Source organism: Panthera pardus, unplaced genomic scaffold (genome assembly GCF_024362965.1).
Source record: "Panthera pardus isolate Hobbes unplaced genomic scaffold, ASM2436296v1 HiC_scaffold_24, whole genome shotgun sequence".
NCBI classification, from domain to species: Eukaryota; Metazoa; Chordata; class Mammalia; order Carnivora; family Felidae; genus Panthera; species Panthera pardus.
In genome coordinates this window covers 30,792,733-30,813,198 of record NW_026526810.1, presented here as the reverse complement: position 1 = coordinate 30,813,198, position 20,466 = coordinate 30,792,733, and the positions used below count along the sequence as shown (strand labels likewise).

The 20,466-nt window shown below is 48.1% G+C and overlaps 2 protein-coding genes across 8 annotated transcripts in view; one reads left to right on the top strand and one right to left on the bottom strand.

The window, feature by feature from the left end:
- SMAD3 (SMAD family member 3) overlaps window positions 1-5,288 on the top strand; it is a 119,728-nt gene extending 114,440 nt beyond the window's left edge. For 3 of the 4 annotated variants that reach the window (XM_019441698.2, XM_053888929.1, XM_053888928.1), the window contains exon 9: window positions 906-5,288. In XM_019441698.2, the coding sequence (XP_019297243.1) occupies window positions 906-1,029 (124 nt within the window). In that variant the 3' untranslated portion in view covers window positions 1,030-5,288. The remainder of the gene's footprint in view (window positions 1-905) is intronic. The other variant, XR_008417052.1, reaches the window with a different exon arrangement.
- Window positions 5,289-10,678: 5,390 nt separating this feature from the next.
- AAGAB (alpha and gamma adaptin binding protein) overlaps window positions 10,679-20,466 on the bottom strand; it is a 64,302-nt gene continuing 54,514 nt past the window's right edge. For 3 of the 4 annotated variants that reach the window (XM_019441697.2, XM_019441694.2, XM_019441695.2), the window contains exons 6-10: window positions 19,590-19,672; window positions 18,640-18,736; window positions 13,588-13,692; window positions 13,072-13,121; window positions 10,679-12,439 (exon numbers count right to left, since the gene is read on the bottom strand). In XM_019441697.2, coding sequence (XP_019297242.2) covers window positions 12,362-12,439; window positions 13,072-13,121; window positions 13,588-13,692; window positions 18,640-18,736; window positions 19,590-19,672 — 413 coding nt within the window. In that variant the 3' untranslated portion in view covers window positions 10,679-12,361. The other variant, XM_019441696.2, reaches the window with a different exon arrangement.

Genomic DNA, 20,466 nt, shown 5'->3' with positions numbered 1-20,466 from the left:
CCCGGTCCTGTACGGCCCTCCGCGTCACTGCCACCTGGCAGCCTTGAGGAGCAGCCTAACAGGCGGGTGCGGCCCCTTCCCAGAACGGTCTTGCCCTCCTCCTGCCTCTCGGGCCAAAGAGTAAGATTTCATCCATCCTGTAAGATGACCAAAAGCAGGGAGGGCCCAGGGCCCAGGCCTCTCACCTCCAGCTGGCACCCGCACCTCTGGCCTCAGCAAGATAGCCTTTGCTCACTGGAGGCTGTTGGGAGCTCGCCTGCGGGCTGCGTCATCAACCAGCCTGAATTTAGACAAAGTGCTTTGGGGAAACGAAACGTGTGGTGTGCCTTGGTTTTTTCCAGTAATTGTTCCATGGCTTGCTCTGCTCGTAAGATTTTCCAAAATAAGTCCATAGATGGGAATTATATCAGCACATTGGGAACTGATGGCCTGTGGACTCTGTCGGCGCCTTGCGAAAAACACCCCTCGATCAGACAGACACGCGTCATCGTGGCCTGCTGGGGCCCAGGGGTGCCCGTTCGGGACAGATGGGACCGAGGGAGACCTTTGCTCAGGCTGGAAGTTCTTCACCGGGCGGCCGGGGGGCTGACACAGGCAGAGGTGGGCAAGTGCGATACCCTAAAATTTGCCTTACACGTTTAACCCTTGAAGGGCTACCTCCTTTCCCAGCAAGAGAACCTGATTTACTCAAGGCTCTTCCTGGCTGGAGGAGTATGGCTTGGCCGTCTCCAATAACAGTTAGTGGGATCTCCTCTAGGGCAGGGGCTAGCAAGGTGCCTTGGATAGGTCTCTGGCTTTGGGAGGAAGACTCTCATGAAAGCAGGCAGAGGTGTTTTGACTTGTATGTGTGTCTTTCCGGACAATTTTGACATCTCCCACCCCACCCCTTTCTCTGTGTCTTGCAGGAGACAGACAGTGACCAGCACCCCCTGCTGGATTGAGCTGCACCTGAATGGGCCGTTGCAGTGGCTTGACAAGGTCCTCACCCAGATGGGCTCCCCAAGCATCCGCTGTTCCAGTGTGTCTTAGAGACATTGGGTGTGAAGGGGGAGGGTGGGAAGGGACGGGCTTGGGGGAAGAAGGCCGTGTAGGACGTGGAGAAAATTGGAACTCAACTCACTATTGTCAATGAAGAAGTTTTTCTCCCTCAATCAAGGCGGCACCAGCCTGTTTTCCAAAACACAAAAGCAAACCCAGAGATGGATCTTAGGAACAGCTGTGTCTGCTGAACACATTTGCCCTTTGGCCCCAGTTTGGAGGGCAAGAAATGGCTTCTGCTCTGGTGGCTTGAGCAAACAGGTAGTATTTCACCACCTGCCCCCTCCTCCCAGCCTCCTTCTGTTTCAATGACCGCAATCTAGGATGTCACTGTCCAACGGGAAATGGCCCTCGTTTCCGGACTGGAGTGGGAAACTCACCTTGGGTGTTCTAGGTAGAGTAGAGCCTGCAGGGCCACGAGCAAACCTCATGCCTGGCCCTCTGGCACTTTTAACAAAGGCTTCAACTGAGCCTTCCTGAGCTCCAGCACTCTGGCAGACCCCGCACCACGGGAGCTGGACTGACTTGTGGCGGGGAGGGGGCTTGTCTGTCTCCTCTCCTCTCCGAGCGAACGGATACGTGTGAGCCGGTGTGTTCAGAGCATGCACACAGGCAAAGTGGGGAAAGCTGGTGAGACACCTCCTCTCTCAAATTTGCCCTTTCTCACTTTGAACGGGTGGGAGATCTGCCGGGGCTTCTGCAATGTATAGAACATCTTCTCGCGTTGATCTCAGAGATGTGAATTACACAAAGTGCTCACACAAAGCAGGAGGCAGCGGTCGCATCGCAGTGTTTGAGCGTGGGTCTCCAGTCATCTGTAAGAGCTCGCTTGCTATCCTTATGCATCAGGCTATCTCGGTTTACGTAGTCAGTTGCGCTAATTAAATGAGCTTTATCGTATGCTCGTTTAAATGTTTATTTTATATTAAAAAAGAAAAAATCCTGGTTGGCACACTGACTGGGAAACCAGCGTGGGGCCCAGCAACCTCTCTCTCAAGGTGAAGCTGTTCCAGGTTTTGTTGAGAAGACACCTGCCAGCAGCACTTTTGGAAACTGAAATTAACAGAAGCAAATTCACCAGAAGGGAAAAATCTCAGGCCAACACAGGCAAATGAAAAGGGCTATTAAAATTGTTTTTTCTTTTTTCTTCTTTTTGTTTTACACCTTTGAAAACTGCAGGCTTGGTGCACCGAGGCCTGCCATCCTCCCCCTGGGATGTAAGATTATCTAGCTCACAGTAGAGGATCATCAGTGACGACTATAGCAGCTATATTGTATAATAAGTACTGTTCCCAGTGGCAATTAGTGAGAAAATGGTTATAAATTATTGCAACTGGAAAAAAAAAAACAACTCTCCTTTTTTACTGGCCTTTTGCAAAATCCAGCAGACAGAATTGCCACGTGCAATTGGTACTTTATTCCTTGTTGCTGTTTTTGTATGAAATGACTTATCCCGTATTTTTGCATGGATTTCTACCAGGAAAAGTGAAGGGATTTCCTATGGAAGTCCTGTCTTCTTCCAGGTGAAGGGGAGAAAGTGTATACTTCTGGCAGGTAAAAACCTCAAATGTGATGACATTTCTGATGCCTTACGGAGATGTTGGGGGCTTCCTGGTGCCTCCCCGGCAGGATCCTAATGCCTCTGCAGCTCTAGCCTTATGGTTTCCAGGTAGGAGAGCTGCTGTCCAAGCTCCCTGAGGACACAGGAAGAGATGGGAGGAGCACCTTGCCAGACCTACGCTTGGCTTTTCCCGGGGCTTGTTGACACAGAACCCAGAGACCACACAAAACCCCTGTCGACCTGAGAGGGTCAAATACTGCAGGTCGGAAGTTTGCCTGCTGTGCAATGATCTGTGGACTGCTTCTTCCAGGAAGCTCTGAACCTCCTGGATGTGCATTCACGCTCCGGGTCAGGTCTGAGACTCGTGGTGTGGAATATCCCATTTTGGCCTCTGCTGGTGCAATCGTGGCCTTCCTAAGAGCCAGGGCGGCGGTTCCCGAGGGCCTGAGTTCTCCACCTGCTCCATGACCCTCTGAGGACTTCCTATGGCACACAGCTGTCCTCCAGTTACTCGGGAACTAGCTTCAGGTACAGCACAACCTCGGCGACCCAGTGGCTATGCATGGATGGGTCTTACAACCCATGATGTTCAGAGCTGAAGGCTACTTTTAGGAGGCATGAAGTTTTAGTTTTGTGTTTCTCCAAAAGCTCACTCGGCCCCTCTTCTTTATAGACTGCTCCTTGGAGGAGGATGTGAGAGGAAAATGTAGGTAAGTCCCCCTCTGGACGAAATTCAGTCCTACCCAGAGGTGAAGACCCTTCCCGTCACAGAGGCTGCCTAGGTGCTTTGGGCTTGTGTAATATTAGCGTCCTTCCTTTAAGTCACAAAGCTTGTTTTCTGAATTTGAAAAACCCGTTGTCTGAATGGCATTTACATGTTAAAATCTTTTTAAAGGACAGTTGAAGGGGGGCAAGAGAAAACAGAGCAGTCTAGTGGGGGTGGAGGGCAGGTTTAAGCGTAGGTGTCTGGGCTCCCCTCCAAGTTGTCTTCACCTTGTGGCTCGTGCTGCCGCTAACCCAAGCCACCAGCACCGGGGTGGAGATCCTCGGCTGCACCCCAGACCCCCCGAGCCAACGTCTGTTCTCTTCCCTTTCCTCCCCCACCCCCGTTCCTAACTTTATTTAGTAACTTTGGTCCTTCCAGCACAAGCAAACAGTAGGTAGCTGCCCCAGCAGGTTCGGGTTACAGGCCTGTGCTGGAACATCATCTCAGTTGGCCACTTTCCTGGCAGGCTGTAGACGATCTGACATTTTGAGACGAGCCTAGAGTCAGGAGCGGGGACTTTGACTCTTAGGAAGCACACACGAGGGCAAGGCTGCTGGCAGACTTTCCCGTCATCCTGATGTTGTCTTTTTTTTTTTTTTTTTTGACCGTGGTGATAATTTTTTTTAAATCATTAACGTATTGGAATGAGCTGTAGCACGTTACCTTGTGCTTAGTTTTTTTTCTCCATCTTCCTTTGGCTTCCTAGTGCTTGGACATATTCCAGGGCTAAGTGCTTTTACTCAGAGCGCAGGAAAAGGGTTTCTTTAGGTAGTATGTGCATGCATGTACGTAGTCTGGGCAGAAGGCAGATAGGGTTTCATCCTTAGCCCCAAGCTGCCCTTTCTGACGCTCCGGGAAGGTCTCCGTCGGGCCAGGTCTCGCCTCAGGCCACTCTCTGAAGTCCTTAAAAGGAGAGGGAGGAAAAGGAATCAGGGGACTGTTTCCAAGGGGGTTACTGGTACCAAGAGCGGGCATGAGTTGAGTTCTGGACTCTCTGGGACTTTAAGTGGCAGAGTGGGGAGTTTTCCCCCAAATCTGTGTCTGTCCTCGCTTTACTAGAAGAAAACCTCAACACAGCTGCGGCGTACCATTTTTCTTTTTGTGTCATGAATGTTCCCTTCTAGATCATCCTTTTGAGGAATATCAGCTACTTCTCAAGAGGGTGGGAAAGCAAAAGCAAAAAAGACACAAGAGGATATGGTTCCCACATGACAAGGAGGCATCTCTGGTGGAGGGGTGGCAGTCAGTGGGGAAAGGACTTTTCAGAAACACAGCTATCACGTAAACTCGCCTATTGTGTAAACTGGATTGAGCAATGCTCTCAGTGATTCTGTAACTTTTTGTTATGCTGAAGTATAATGTACACTCTAGCATTCTGGTGTTTTTATATTTATGTGATAATTTCTTAAAACCATTCAAGACCGAGAACTATTTAATTTTTTGAAATAAGTTGGAAAGGTCTCTCCTCCCAAGGACTGACTGTGGCTGGGAAGAGTCGGGGGCCCAGCGGCTCAGCCTCCCGAACCGACCGTCTCCCCCCACCCCCGGGCAGGCCACAGGCAAGGCAGCGATCCTGATCCCTGGGTCCCCTCCAGGCCCTTTGGGGTGGTGAGAACTTGACGCAGAGGGTTAGAGCCAGAGCCCCCTCCCTGCTGCTGTGTCGAGGCGGTCCTGGACTCTGGTGGGGTGTATCAGGGTGGGGGCACAGAGCGGGGAGGCTGTGATTACCTTCACTTCTCAGCCAGCCTGACCTTTTAATACCTTTGTAAAAAGCATGTATGTATTTATAGTGTTTTAGATTTTTCTAACTTTTGTATCTTAAGAGCAGAGCACCTGTTTAAGCATTGTACCCCTCTTGTTAAAGATCTGTGTCCTCTCTTTCCCCTGTAAGTACCCTTCTAATAAACTTTTCATCGAAAAGCTCCCATGCCAGGAGCTCTGTCTCATTCTTGCAGGGTGGGGAAAAGATTTGAAAGCGAGCCCTCCAACGTCAACAATGGCTCCAGCCCCCCTTCTTTCTGCCAAAGCCTCTCGTGCTCCCTGGTGGCCCTCCTCCACTCACCGAGGGTGACGTACGTGCAGGGCCAGCAGGAGCCCCGGGGTTGGCCCAGCCGGGGCCTCTCCCTCGCTTCCCACACCTAAGGAACATACGGTCTGATCGCTGCGTTGGTACCTGGCCCTCATTTCCTCTGTACTCGGAAGGCCTAGATGCCACCAGATGAATCCTCCCCCAGGCATGGAGGTAGTTTTAGGTTCATAAAGGTTTTCACCCCTTCCAGCTCTGAGGACTCAGTCAGCGCCTGCGCAAATGCATTTTAAATTCGAAACTCCCAAGGACGGACGGAAAGACTCGGTTGACTCTTAACACGGGCCCCGAATGACGTGGATTAAGAAATAGGATTAAAATGAACAGTTTGGGCGGGGAGGCGATGGCATGGGGCTCGAGTAATCCTTTAGCCGGCCGCTTCTACAGCATCTTCTAAGGAACTCCCCAAACACCTCCCCTACCAGGAGACAGGCCAGTTTCACAGGTGCGGCCCCTCCACGAACCACATCAACTCCTACCTTCAAAATTACTAGTTCTGCCCTCCTGCCCCTGTCTTCCCCGTGGTTTTAGCCTCTCTTTCTCGGCAGATGACTCCAATCCCACCTCTAACCCAAACTGTTCCTTCAGACCCACAACTTTAAATTCCAGCTGCCTCGCAAGTAGGCTCCGAACGGCCCCAACCCAAATCCTCTTCCGGCGCCCTCCGCACACCCCCAGTTTTTAGCAGCAGCCTCTCCCGGGTCCCTCTCCCCCATCCTCCTGAGTCCTGAACGGCTTGATGCAGCTCTCCCCTGTGCTCTCCACCCCCTGCTGACCAAGCCTCCCTTTTGTAAAGGCCCTACTGCCCGGACGTCCTGGCTCTCCTCGGCCCTCACACCGTGTCCTCTTTTTCTTGGGCCTGCGCCTACTTCTTCCGGGTTGGTGTTCCCAGACCACTGGATGCACTCTCGACATTCCTTCCTGAGTGACCTCATCTCCCCACATGATTGCAAGCCACATTAACGCTAATGACTCCCAAATCAGTATTTCTAGCCCAGACGTCAATCCCAGGCTTCGGACTTGCGTCCAACGGCCTGCTGGCTACCGGTGCTCGGGGGTGCCGCAAGTACCTCACCCTCGCAACTGGAAACATGGAATTCTCACCGCCCTCATTACACGGCCTCCCTCCCCTCTGGCCTCCAGCCCCAGAAGTCACCAACACCCCGCACGCCCTAGCAGCCCTGTTTGGCCGTGCCCAGTAGGTGAGGTCCTTAGCACCCGGAGAGCAGCACTAGCTTCCCAACGGCTCCTGGCCTCTTGCCTGCTTTCCCGGAAACGCATCTTCCACGCGCGGTCCTGTGACCCACGTGACTTGAGCCCTCCAGTCCACCGCGTAAACTCCAAAGCCTTTATCACGGGCCACCGGACTCTTGTCACTCGACCCCTACCTAGCTGTCACGGCTCACTGGTACAGCCGGCAGCCCAGGGACAAACAGGTGGTGTTCCTTACACAGCACACTCCTCTCCATGATGACAAGCCCTCTTCCCAAGTCTGCGCTCCCTGCCCCTGTGCCTAACACACCTGCAGGTCTCCTCGAGAACTTTCACGAATGCTGAGACTCAGGTCAGACACCTCCTCCGGGAAGCCATTCGCAAATCTATCACCAGACTTCCCAACTGAGTGGTAATTGTGTTTGTCCTCCCCTCGAGGCTCTGAGTTCCTTGAGGGCAGCATTTACATCTTATTCTTGTATCCCTGGCTTCGTTGGGCCACCGATTTTTGCTGAATAAATCAATTAGTGCCCACAGCTAGCAGATTCTACCTCGGCAATCCTTTCCATCTACTTCCACCGTGCCCTAAGTCCTTACATATGGTTGAAGGAATGCCACCAAAATGCAGTTCGTAATTGCCTTTTCTCATAGCTCTTCTAACATCCTCCTGACCTGTGCCCCCCTCGTCCGGAGATGGAGGGTAGACGGCAGAATTACCACCCTTCTATTTCTCCATCCACAGCAAAAACCACTAAACACCATGCTGGGTCCACTCTCGGCCTCGGAATCCTTCGCAACACAGCCCTCCAGGCAGGTAGCGCGACTCGATTCGTTTTGGCCAAGACTGCTGCCATTTCCCAGGAATGCAGTTGTGGTTACCTGTCTTTTCCGTGCTAAACCCCTTGGGCTCCTTGATTACCTCCCAAGTAGGCACTGGTCCCACCAAGTAGTAGTTCAAGGTCTTCTCCAAATTCACTCCATCCTTGTGCGCCCCGTTCCTCTCACTGGACCGTGTGGGTTTTCCCGACGTAACCCCTTGCTTTCTCTCCCCGTACCTCTGGTTCGTGCTGCAGCTCCCCCTAAGAATCTGCCGCCTCCCCTCACGCTTTGGCTCCAGTTCCACCCTAGCCCCTCGCTCCGTCTGAGCACCACTTCCTCCAGTCCGTGGGTCTCCCAAGTGTGGGCCTGGCCGGCAGCATCAGTACTGCACGGGACAGTCGAAACGCCTTCCCCCAGACCCCGCTGGGGACCTGCTGAACCGAAACTCTGGGCCGGCGCCCTGCGGGGAACTCGCTGTGGGCTCACGTCCGAGAAAGACTGCTCTGAGACGTACCATAGGCTCTCCCCAGCTCACGCTGCGCTCGCCTTCCCACAGCAGTGGAGGCTGGTCCCGACGCTTCACATGCTGCCCGGCACTCTAGCTAGCTTTCCTGGCCTCGATGCGCTTGCCCCCCGGCCCCCACCCCGCCCCCATCACCTGGGCTGGATGATGAGCTCCCAGAGAGAACCCACACCCTTACCCAAGTCTGCGGCCTCTGCCACGCCTGCAGAGCCTGGTACCGAGAAGGTGCGCCATCAGGGCCGGACCCTGAATCCTGTTTCAGCGCTTACCTGGGTAAAGGAACAGGTGACGGCTGCTCTTCCTCAACTCTGACTCTGAAGCCTTCTAACTTCACCACTGGCGACATCCTGAGAGTTCCCCAGAGCGGCTGGATTGGCACAGACCGTGTCCTTGGGCTTCAGATGAAGAGAAGGTTCTCTCTCCCAAACTGAACTGTTTCTACAAAGTTCCTACCCCGGGCCTCACTTAGTCCACATTTTTGTAGCACTAAAGCCACCTGGTTGATCAGAGAAAAGGGAGAGGCAAAGACGAAAAGCTTTATGTGACCTGTCACTGCCTCCCAGATTTGTGCTTGTGGGGAGAGAAGGTTTGAACCCATCAACAGATAGACACAGATATAAAAGGGTTTTGGAGGAAAATATCTTTTTCCTCCCAGACCTGTGTTCCAAAGATGCAGTAATGGTCACTGGCTCCAGGTTCTGAATCCATACTTTTCCAACAGGAAACACGGTAGAACCAGAAATCATTAAAAGCTGGAACGGGGCTCAGGAGTGTTCCAACAAAAGGCCCACGTTTGTTGCCGTTCCCTCTTGTTAATTCCTCGCTCTGCATGCACGTCAGAGAAACACCTCAGAACAGAGCAAGACTCTTCCTATTCTAGAAGCACTTGGCTTTAGTGCTACAAACACACAAACTCAGAATAAAGACATCTACACTAAGAGCAAGACTCGTGATGTTTATGACATAGGTGGTGCCAAAGGTAAGAAACTGAGCATTTCTACGACCTTCTCTGCAACAGCTTCAATGCCAGAGGCGCAAAGATGGATCGCTACCCTAAACCCTGAGTGGAATCTAAATCGAAACGTGAACTTTGCACACTCAGCCTGCTGCTTTTACAGGGCCTACCGATTCTGGGAGAGCTGACCGTCTGGGTGTTTTCTAACCGGTCCTGCAGGAAGGTGGTACGCTTGACCAGACTTTTCACTTTCTCTGCCTAGAGTCCTCCGGTAAGATGTGGTCTTTAATGACAGAATGCCATACCTAAATTGCCTGACTGCTTTAAAATCTGGGGTGGGGGTGAAGGACGACTTGCACTCGTTACAGAATTCTCTGCAACTCTGTCTCCGTCAATCAGGACGTTCAATGAATCAGAACCTCTGACCACGCTAGACACATGTTTGCTAAATTTAGCTTTGCATCAGCAGGCGCTCAGAATAGCTCTTGGAGCTCTCATGTTACCCTTAGACAGTGATTCTTTTAAGGCTGCTCCTCCACGGCAGGCCGGCGCAGAGCAAGGGGCACTCCACGTGCTCTCTCGATGGCCATTGTTAAGAAACTGGCCTAAGGTAAGGGAATCCGGTCAGCCACAGCGAAGATGTTCACTCCCACCTCGCCGCCGCGGGAGCAGGAAGTTAGCCATAGATCACCTTTCACGCGTTACGAGGAGTTTGCAGTTAACGGCCTGACACGCTCGATGGTCCTTGAACCACATCCCATATTACTCAGCCGTCCAAGTCTAGCGTCCCTGAATCTCTAGCTTCTCTGAATTAGATGTGGCCAAGTTCTATAAATAGAGAGAAAGCAAACTGGTTCTGTCAATCTTCTCATACTCTGGCAGGATAACATATTTTAAAATTATAAAAATATCTATGTCTTCATCGCTCTAAAATTATTACATAACACATGATTTTTGCAGGGGGGAAAAAAAAAGTTTACTTCTGTCTCTCCCTACCTTCCAACCCTCATGGACCTTCAAATGGTGTGATCATATTCAGCAAACTAGCAAACGCGAATCCAAACCAAAATTAAAGGCCTACTATGGGCCCAACTCTGTGTTACACAAATAGAGAAATGTTGGAGGTAAAAAAAAAAGCCGAGTCTCTCACTTTAATTCCCGGACAGACAGTCCATTGTAACTGGTGTTGGCACATTCACAGCTCATGTCAGGTTGACTGCAACTTTCACTGCACTATTAGCTTATGATCACTTTTTTTTTTTTTTTTTAAATGCTTACTTTTGAGGGAGAGAGAATGTGAGCAGGGGAGGGGCAGAGAGAGGGAGACACAGAATCCAAAGCAGGCTCCAGGCTCTGAACTGTCAGCACAGAGCCCGACGCGGGGCTCGAATCCACAAACTGCAAGATCATGACCTGAGCCAAAGTCGGACGTTTAACCAACTAAGCCACCCAGGTGCCCCAGTTCGTGATCACTCTTAACGTGAGCCTTTAGAAACCACTGGATACTTTTATCCCCGTGTGCCCTGGAAGGGGCCAACAGCCCCAGAAAGCTGAGGTCTTGAAAAGGTGAGTTGATATTATACATACACGAGGTAGATTCCACGTATTATGAGTTTGGCAGACTCTCCACTTATTCACTATTTATGCCCAATCTGAAGTAAGGCTTCCCCCAACATATGGCCTACTAAAAAACAACAAAATCATAATACACATTGGCAGACTTTATAAATAAATGATATTTTAATCACCTGGCTTTGTTTAATCCACAAAATCACATTCGCGGCTTTTTCTAGTCTGTCTTCCCTAACCACGTGACCTGATGTATTTTCTGGAACCCTTCACGTTTTAAGAAAACCATTCTGCCTTTCATTTTGCAACCCCAGAGCCAACTTCCCTTACATTCTTAGTAGCTAATGCAGTCACATCAAAGAAACATTGATGGAATGGTGATCAATTAGAGTCTCAGAGACCTTCAGAATAGTTAAAAAAAAAAAAAAAAAAAAAGTCACCAAGCAAGAAAACTGCCAGTGTTGCCCGTGATGGCTCTTCCTTGACCGCTCCTGTCACTGAAACCTTCCCCTCTGTGGCTGCCCTGGCCCAGAACCTGGAGCATTTCACTCCTTCCGCCACTCCTCCTGCAGCGCTTACAAGGCGGTGCACAGAGGGGTCTGAAACTTGTTTCTGCTGGTGACCTAAGGAGTTCACAGTCCACACTAGGCCAGAAGCAGTTCTCGGCCTCTGTGTCGGCAGCGGCCAGCCACGCGCCAGTCTAGAACCGTGGCGGTCACCGCCGCGGTGAAGGTTAGTGGCATGCATTTACAAAGTGTCTACAAAAACAGAAATGGGAATATTTGCTGTACTTCCCGCTCTTCCTTGGAGAGGTTGGTTCCCTTTGGTGAGCAACTCCCCTAGGGTTGACCCCCTCAGCCCAGGAAGTAACACAAGGTACTCGGGTATTCGTTGCCTGACCTTTCACATCCCTTCCCGTCTTGCCCATCCTCACTGTTACTCTTTGGGCAGCGACCTGTTTGGCTCGCAGAGAAGAAGAGGGGGAGCCACCTCGTTTTGAGGGTATAAAGTGTGACGACACAGCTCTGACATCTCAAGCGCTCTAAGGAAGAAGAGTTTCTTCATGGTTATACTAATGTGAAGGCCTCCATATGCATTCACATGCTGTTTCGATGGCCCAGATAGGGAATTCCTTAACTTTCTTTCTCAGTCTCACCACCCCCCACCCCGCCCGCCTCCCCCCCCCAACTTGGTAGATGAGATTGTTTTGCCTCATCTAGTATAATCTAAGAATTCACCCTGGTTTTTTCCATTGTTTCTAGCACGAGCTGAGACACTGTATTTCCAATGAAGTGCCCAGAAGCAGTTTTCAGCTAGAGACTAACCTGAGGGCCGCGGACTCTGGCTCCACCTACACTATGGCACAAATCAAGTCTGTGGCAGCTTCCTCGCCTCCCATCAAAAGCAACAAAGCTTGGAGCAGGAAGCTCCCCGAAAGCAGAAAATCCAGAAGCTTGAGGAAAAGTGGCACCAGCTCCTGACCTGTAGTAATCGAGTGTGGCCACAGAGGACACCACATAAAAGGTGGACTGGGAATGGCGTGGTGGCCTCCTTCTTCAACCGGGGCAAATCACACAGGCCCCTGAGCCTCGTTTCGCTCCCGTTCCTAGAAAAAGTGTATTTGAAAAAAACTCCCTCCTTGCTGTCATGATACTCCTCACTCCCTTAAGATATACTGAGAGAGGAAACCCCTACTATCCCCTAGTAAGAACTAAAATTAAGGGGACCCTAGAACTAAATCAGGTGGCCATCACGATGATGGGAAGTTCGGCAGAAGAGAACTGGGTGGAGCAGGGAAGGATCTCAGGCAGTCAAACCCTAGCACAAATAATTTAGTGTTCTTCATCCGATGAAAGGCCTTCAATTTCATCTCTGTCTCCCCCAATTGCCATCCAGAAGGCCTTGGCCACCTGTGGAGAGAAGCGTGCAACACATTTTAGGCAACAGCTGCATTTCAGCTTGTTTCATGTGTCAGTCAATATGCTGAACTGATCAAGACCTAAAATGCTATCCTTGCCCTCCAGCCTTCCAGCAACATATATCAAAACCCTTGAATACCCTGACCCAGGACTTCGACTTCTAGAAATGCATACTGAGTCTAAAATCAGAGTTACGTACAAAGGTGATGGATGTGTAAGGTTATGCACAGCTTCACTATTTCTAGAAGCAAGAAATGCACATGGCCTACGCGTCCAAAAGGGAAATGGATAAATTAGGACACATTCATACAATGAAATACCATAAACCACATACATTTCCTGCCAAGAGCATGTGTTGCATTGGTAATAAAACAAAACAAAACAACTGGGAGTTTTCCATCCTGAGTCTCAATGAAAGTTCCATGTCAGTCAACATACATTTGAAAAATCTTGGTTTGACTACAGCAATTATATTACTACAGTGTAAACATTCAATTCGTTCCAAGTTAATATCCAAAGAAAAGTTCACACTAAGACACTTACAGAAATCAACAAGTGTGACATATAATAACAGTAACAGACCTTTTGTAGACACTCAATAAATACCTGACTGATCGTCTCACCTTTTCCGCATGCAACTTTCTTTGCTCGTGAGGAAGCGTCGCGGCCTTGTCTAGGGGGAAAATATATCTTAAGAGATTCATCTAATAGCACAGGAGAGTCTGGAGTGTGTGGATGTTGTAATGCTAGAAGATGGGAGATGGGTTTCAAAGACAAATGCTTATGGTGTAGTCATTAGAGGTGTTAGGGAGTTTAAGTCTTCCCGATTTTCCAGATGGGGATGATGTGAGTCAACTGGCAGGGGTCTTACTGATTCCAGGTTAATGAGACACACTGAAAGAAACTGAGAGAGGCAAGAGAAGAAGGGCAAGTAAGAGGGAAGAGAGTGGAGAAAGAGGAAAATTTTCCCCGGGGAATTTCTACCAACAGAAGATGGCACGGTCCCCCCGGAGCCAAGGTTCTCCAGACAGCGGACACCAGAGCATGGAATCCAATCAGCGGTGACCAAACCAAATCCTACCACGTAGAACAGAGGAGCACCAGGATGGGAATGTGTCAGACGCAATGGATCCAATTACCTTTCATTTCCTTTAACTTGGAAAACAGTCTTTCAAAATTCTCCAAATCTCCTCCGCCGGTAGTAAGACTGGCCAATTCTTGAATATCCAGATCTAACATGGGATCTGAAAAAAGGATTTGTCACATTAGTTGCCACACATCACTTACCTATGCGCTAAATACGCATACAAGGCAATCAGTGCCAGCTCTGACGGGGTCATCACTGGACGAGAACTCCATGTGCACCGTCTTCACTGCTCACAGTGCTTCTGCCTGCCTGGCTGCTGGCGGGCCTTCGTGAATGAAAAGTAGCATATTCTAGCCTTACAGCATTACGCTGAGGCAAAGAATATGGCTGCGTTTTAGAGATGAGAAAACTAGAGCTCTGGGTGGAAGTGACCGGCTGGCTCCAGGTCACAGGTCACAGGTCACAGCTAGTGTGAGCTCGGATTCTGACTCCGGTGTTTCCAACTCTAAAGGCCACACTCTCCGCTGAGGTGCACTGATCAACAGTAAGCGTCTGGAATTTATGCCGTATCTTCCCGTACAACAAATATTTTCGCACCTATTACTGACAACCACCATATAAGGTGGTTAGGACAGACCTCAATGTCTGCAATTTATACGCGGAGAAAGCTGGGTTTAAAAACGAATTCATCTAAAATTGCAGTTATTCGGAAGTAGAGCCAAATCCTAACTATTACTACAAAGCCTTTATTATTTCTACCGCAACCTATTACCTCTTCATCAAAATTTGTTTTTAATCAGAATTCTTCCTCATTCTCCACTCCATACCGACCACCTCTATGATGTCTTCCCTAGGCATCCCAGATCACAAGCCTCCTTCCCTAGATTTCATTCCATACTTAGCGTTTCTAGAACTGTCTTGGCCCTGGCACATGCTACTTTGCATTCTGACACCTCCCCACGTTACTGAAATACCACTACAGTACGAGAGAGTTCATCTTTGTGTCTATATCACCGAGTGCTTTAATGTAATTCCTTTTCATTTTTGCAACAGCATTGTTAGGAAGAATTTTCTTCTACATAAGGGGAAACTAAGGCCCACGGAGGCTAAACAACTTACTCGGGGTCATCTCACCACTAGTGGCAGAGCCGTGATTGGAACCCAGTTGTCCAGGACCCCAAGCCCACGACTTTAAGCATTATATCGCAAGGCCTGTCTCCACGTTTTGAGGCTGTAAGCTGCTTGAAGACAAGGACAACTTCTAATTCTCTGCATCTACTACAATGCCATACAGAGAATTTGGTGTTAAAAATGCGTTTTGGTTAATAAATCTGCTTTGGACAAATTTCCACGGACATTTCACGTAGGCAGTTGACATACAGGGCTGGAGATAAAAATTTGTGATTTATCTGTGTATAGATGGTAACTGAACAGAGAAGCACTTCATGCTTAAATATAGATTTGGCAGAGGAGGGTGGATGGAGTGCTGAGGGATGGCAATATGTGAAGGCTGGGTAAAGGAGGGTCATCTATCAAAGAAAGAGAAGGAATAACCAGAGAGGTAGGAAGAAAACCAGGGCATGTGCTGGGGGAGCCAAAGAAAATGCTTCCAAAAGGAACCGATCCACAATGTTGAATGCTGTCAAGAGGTTAAGACAAGGACTGGAAAATGTCTACGAAATTTAGTGGCATGGAGGTCACTGGTGAGCTGTTTCAGTGGCAAATGGGACAAAAGCTGAAGAGTAATAGTGGGTGAGGGACGGAAAGAAGTTCAGTAGAGAGGAGGGAGCTGCGGGGTTGACAGATGTTTTACCTTTGTTGGTTTGGTTTTGCCTTTTTTTCTTTAATTTTGACATAATTTCGGTACTATCAAAAAGTTACGAAAATAGTAAGTTCCGCCTTCCTCCCCTGGCATTAACATCTTATGTAACTAAAGGACAATTATGGATGTCAAGAAGTTCAAAATGGTAAAGTGCTATTAACTAAACTACAGACTTCATTCAGACCTCACCAGTTTTCCCACTAATATCCTGTTCCAGGATCTTACACAGAATTCAGCCGTCAGATCTCTTTAGTCTTCTTCAAGGTGTGATAGTTCCTTAGACTTCTGTCATCCTTCATGACTTTGACACTTTTGAAGAGCACTCGTCAGTTATTTTGTATCATGTCCCTCCAACTGGGTTTGTCTGATGGTTTCTTATTAGACTGAGGCTATGCCCCTTTGGCATGAAGACCACAAAGGTGACGTGCCCTTTCAGTGCCTCCTGTCAGGGGACAGGTGATGTCAGTGTGTCTTATTACCACTGATGTTAAAACTGGTGCCCGCCGGGTGTCTCCAGTGTAAAGTTACTATTATCCTCTCTGTACTAAATAAATATCTTGGGAAAGATACTGTGGAACATGCAAGCATTGTGTCTCTTCTCAAAATTTCATCTCCTAAGTTTCATGTTCATCGGTGGATCTTGGCCACAACGACAATTATTACTGTGGTGTGTGGCTAATGATGATTTTTCTTTCCCTCATTCCTTCTACCTTTACCAGAATTCTTCCATAAAGAAGAACTTCCCTTTTTTCCCTGGTTGTTTTTTTACTCAGTTATTTCTTATGCTAGTATGGATTCATAGATATTTTAGTTTATTCTGTGGATTATAGCCCAATACTAAATTCGTTTTTTAATGTTTATTTATTGAGAGAGAGAGAGAGAGAGAGAGAGAGGGGCAGACACAGAATCGGAAGCAGGCTCCAGGCTCTGAGCTGTCAACAGAGAGCCCAACGCGGGACCCAAACCCATGATTCATGACATCATGACCTGAGCTGAAGTCAGACGCTTAACCGACTGAGCCACCCAGAGCCCCTACTAAATTCATTTTTGCTGGTCAAATTGTTCCAGCATGAGCCACAGGAAGCTCTTTCAAGTTGGTTCCGGTGCCCTTTCAACATGCTCCCCCCCCCCCTTTTTTTTTTCTTCACGTTCTGGCCCCACAGGATAACTCTAGGCTCATCCTGCATCTTTCCGGTCTCTAGCCTTGGAATCAATCACTTCTCCAAGTGACCCTGGATCCTTTTATTGGAGGATGGTATTTAAAAATCAAGATCTAGGGGCGCCTGGGTGGCTCAGTCGGTTAAGCGTCCGACTTCGGCTCGGGTCATGATCTCACAGTTCGTGAGTTCAAGCCCCGCGTCGGGCTCTGTGCTGACAGCTCGGAGCCTGGAGTCTGCTTCAGATTCTGTGTCTCCCTCTCTCTCTGCCCCTTCCCTGCTCATGCTCTGTCTCTCTCTGTCTCAAAAATAAATAAACATTTTTTAAAAAATTTTAAAAAAATAAAAATTAAAAAAAATTAAAAAAACCAAGATCTAAATGCTAAGGGTGGTGGGGTGCCTGGGTGGCTCCGTCAGCTCGACGTCCGACTTTGGCTCAGGTCGCGACCTTGCGTTTTGTGACTTCAAGCCCCATGTCGGGCTCCGTGCTGACAGCTGGGAGCCTGAAGCCTGCTTCGGATTCTGTGTCTCCCTTTCCCTCTGCCCCTCCCCCACTCGCTCTCTATCTCTGTCTCTCAAAAATAAATAAATATTAAAAAAAAAAAAAAAAAGAATTTGAACTCTAAAGGTGCCAACTGCTATTGGAGTATGGTGCTTCCAGGCCCTCTCAGTGGAAAGTGGTAGGACGCATACGCACGTCTCTCTCTATTGCTCTAGCGCAGAAGTATGCTGTCACACGCTAACACCTTCAGTTCCAGCCCAGTACCAAACGGTGCGTCCCGCCTTCTTCTTTCCTTATGTGACTTCTTTCTCGGACAGTGAGAAACCTAGCTCTCATTATCTATATTTTTTTAATTTTTTCAGCCCTGATACATCTACAATATATATGGTGTCAGAATTTCTAAACCATACTCCTGTGAGGATCAAATGCATTAGGCAGAGTTCACTATTTCTGTTCAGTTCTGTTTTTAGCCTCATGGTATTTAGTCAGATGCTGTTTCCCCATGTTATTCAGGCCAGTTCTTGTCTTCGCTACCTCTTCAGTGCGGTTACTGTTGTTCGTTTTTGTTTTTGTTTTCCCATGACAGAGACTTTAGCACGTCTAAAACCAATAGGAGAAGGGCACCTGGGTGGCTCGGTTGGTTAAGCGTCTGACTTCAGCCGAGGTCATGATCTCGCTGTTCCTGAGTTGGAGCCCCGTGTCGGGCTCTGTGCTGACAGCTCAGAGCCTGGAGCCTGCTTCAGATTCTGTGTCTCCCTCCCTCTCTCTCTGCCCCTCCCCCACTCATGCTCTCTCTCTCAAAAATAAACACATTAAAAAAATTTTTTTTAAACCAATAGGAGGGACCCAACTAGAAGACAAGGTTGAATATATGAAAAAGAAAAGAGATTATATGTAATTTTTCCTTCTTTTTATGTTTCTATTTCCAAACGCTTAAGTTTCCTACTGGACTATCTTCTAATCAGAAAGTGTTTTAAAAGATGCACATGGGCCCTCCGTGGTGGCATCGCGAGAACGCAGAACTGTCCGCAGTTCCACAACAAGAGAACGTTTACAGTTATTATCAACCACATCCCGTGGCTTTTGGACATCTGAGTGGATTCGAGTTTCGGTTCCAGGACCCTCTTGTTAGATGCCCTTGGACAAGTTATTAAACTGCTCTGGGCCTCAGCGTCATCTCCGTAAAATAACTTTTCTGCTGAACTTCATCACCCAACACAGGAAAGCAGATATAAAAGAACTTTAAAAGGATGTGAAAGGGCTTATAAAGTTGTATTATTCTTGTTACCATCAATTCTGCCAACTGTTAAATACTATGAAAAAAAACTGGAATATGGAGATATAAAGCTGTTTCACCACCTGGTTCTGTCTGTCTCAGCTAAGATGATCTGGATCAGGATCCTGCTGAGAGAATCAGAGAGAAAATGGTACCCGCAGATTGCTTATACAGCGATTCTCCCTCCCTTGCTGATAGCCATCCGCCAGGCTCACGTTCATTGGGGTACACCATCCATTTTCTTCCCTTGTTCATCCTCAAAGTCAATTTCCCCCTCGATGATGTATGTCCCACACCTATTCCAAGTTCCACAGAGCTGTCTCCTGGCAGCCAAAGGAGGAACTTACCCACGATGCTATCTGCCTGGGCATCTGTTGTGTTAGATGCACCGCCCCGATGATCCAAGAGAGATTCAGTCCTAGCTGCTGCTGGCAAACGGGGCTGCTGTTGAGGGAAATACACACAAGCAGTAATTTAATTGCAGGCTATTTCAGAACTGAAGCCAAAAAGGCTCACACTTCCACTCCCCAGTTGGCTCTAGAGAAACAATAATGGGAGCTAGAGACAAAGAGAGATGGAAGAAGGGTTGATGTCACAGAAAAAAAAAAAAAAAAATCAGAGGCTAAAAATTCACTAACTCAGGAGAATTTTCCCTCAAGGAAAAACTAGAAAGTGTTATGATTCTGCTACTGGCTATTAAAACGTGGTTTTTTGTTTGCTTTAAGAGCCATGTTTTATTCAAAATGCAAAAATCAACGTAAGTATATCTCCAAGAGCTCAAGACTGATGAAAAAGTTGCCTGGAAAGACCACATGGCACTGTGTCATTTGCTCTTGGTTCCAGCAAGCTGACCAAGGCACACTTGGACCAAAGACCTTGAGGACACAGGGTTGAAGTCAGACTAGGAACTTCACTGAGGACAGGGACCCTGCCTCTGGTTTGTACAGGGCCTCGTACATGGGAAGTATTGAGAAAGAACCATCAATTTTATTTCACAAAGATCTGGAGGCAACTTTATGTCTCAAGGAAATCCTAGCACGCTTTTTAAAGTACGCTAGCCCAAAAAACCCCATGGGGGAGCCTAAATTGTGATCATCTTGAAGGGGCTTACTGCTTTAATGCTGAACCAGCCTTCTCTCAACAGGCACCAGGCACAAGAGGACTGTTTTAGGTTCTCTTTTTATCCTCGTTTTAACTATTTTCTGCTGCCTCTTAAATGGAAAGGAAAAAATGACAAATGGTATAGTCATAATGACAAGGAGAAATTAAAACCAAAGGATCCAGGAAAAATCTTTACCTCTGAGTGACGCATCTCTGCTGACCCAATGCTATGGTTGGCTCCAGCCAATGAGCTGAGAAGGCTAAAGCCTTGGTTCCTATCTGAAAAGAAAACAATCCAGTCACGGACATTTGTTATTTACGTTTTAAAGTGTTAAAATGACCGTGATGAAAACACAGTGGCTATTTCCTCATTATAAAAGTTCTAACTATAAAAACTGTTACTCTGGGACATTAGGAATTTATAGATCTTTTATAAAAAAAATTTTTTTTTAACGTTTATTTATTTTTGAGACAGAGAGAGACAGAGCATGAACGGGGGAGGGTCAGAGAGAGAGGGAGACACAGAATCCGAAGCAGACTCCAGGCTCTGAGCCATCAGCCCAGAGCCCGACGCGGGGCTCGAACTCACGGACCGCGAGATCGTGACCTGAGCTGACGTCGGCCGCTTAACCGACTGAGCCACCCAGGCGCCCCAGGAATTTATAGATCTTAATGCATGGACTCGTGCTTGCATTTTCTTCATACTTGTTATTTGAAAATATGAATTTTTTTGGAATAGAAACTTCTTAGGAAAATAGTCACCAACAATCACCATACTCTCTCAATTCTGAATAATTTTTAAAACTCACAGACACAGGTCCAGGCCAAATATAATGGCAGGTCCACCACAACAAACAAGACCACTCAGTGGTTCTTTTGCAAAGGTTAACTATTAAAACACTCATGTTTTAATAGTCACTATGAACCAATATGGCAGTGTTTCAAACGGTGTTTCAAATGTTCAGAAACGTTTACAAAAAAGCAACACAGGTCCGTTATCATCAGGTGAAAAGGAGCATGCATGCTTTTTAAAATAAAGCTTTCATTTTGTAAGGGATAAGGACTCCCTATAC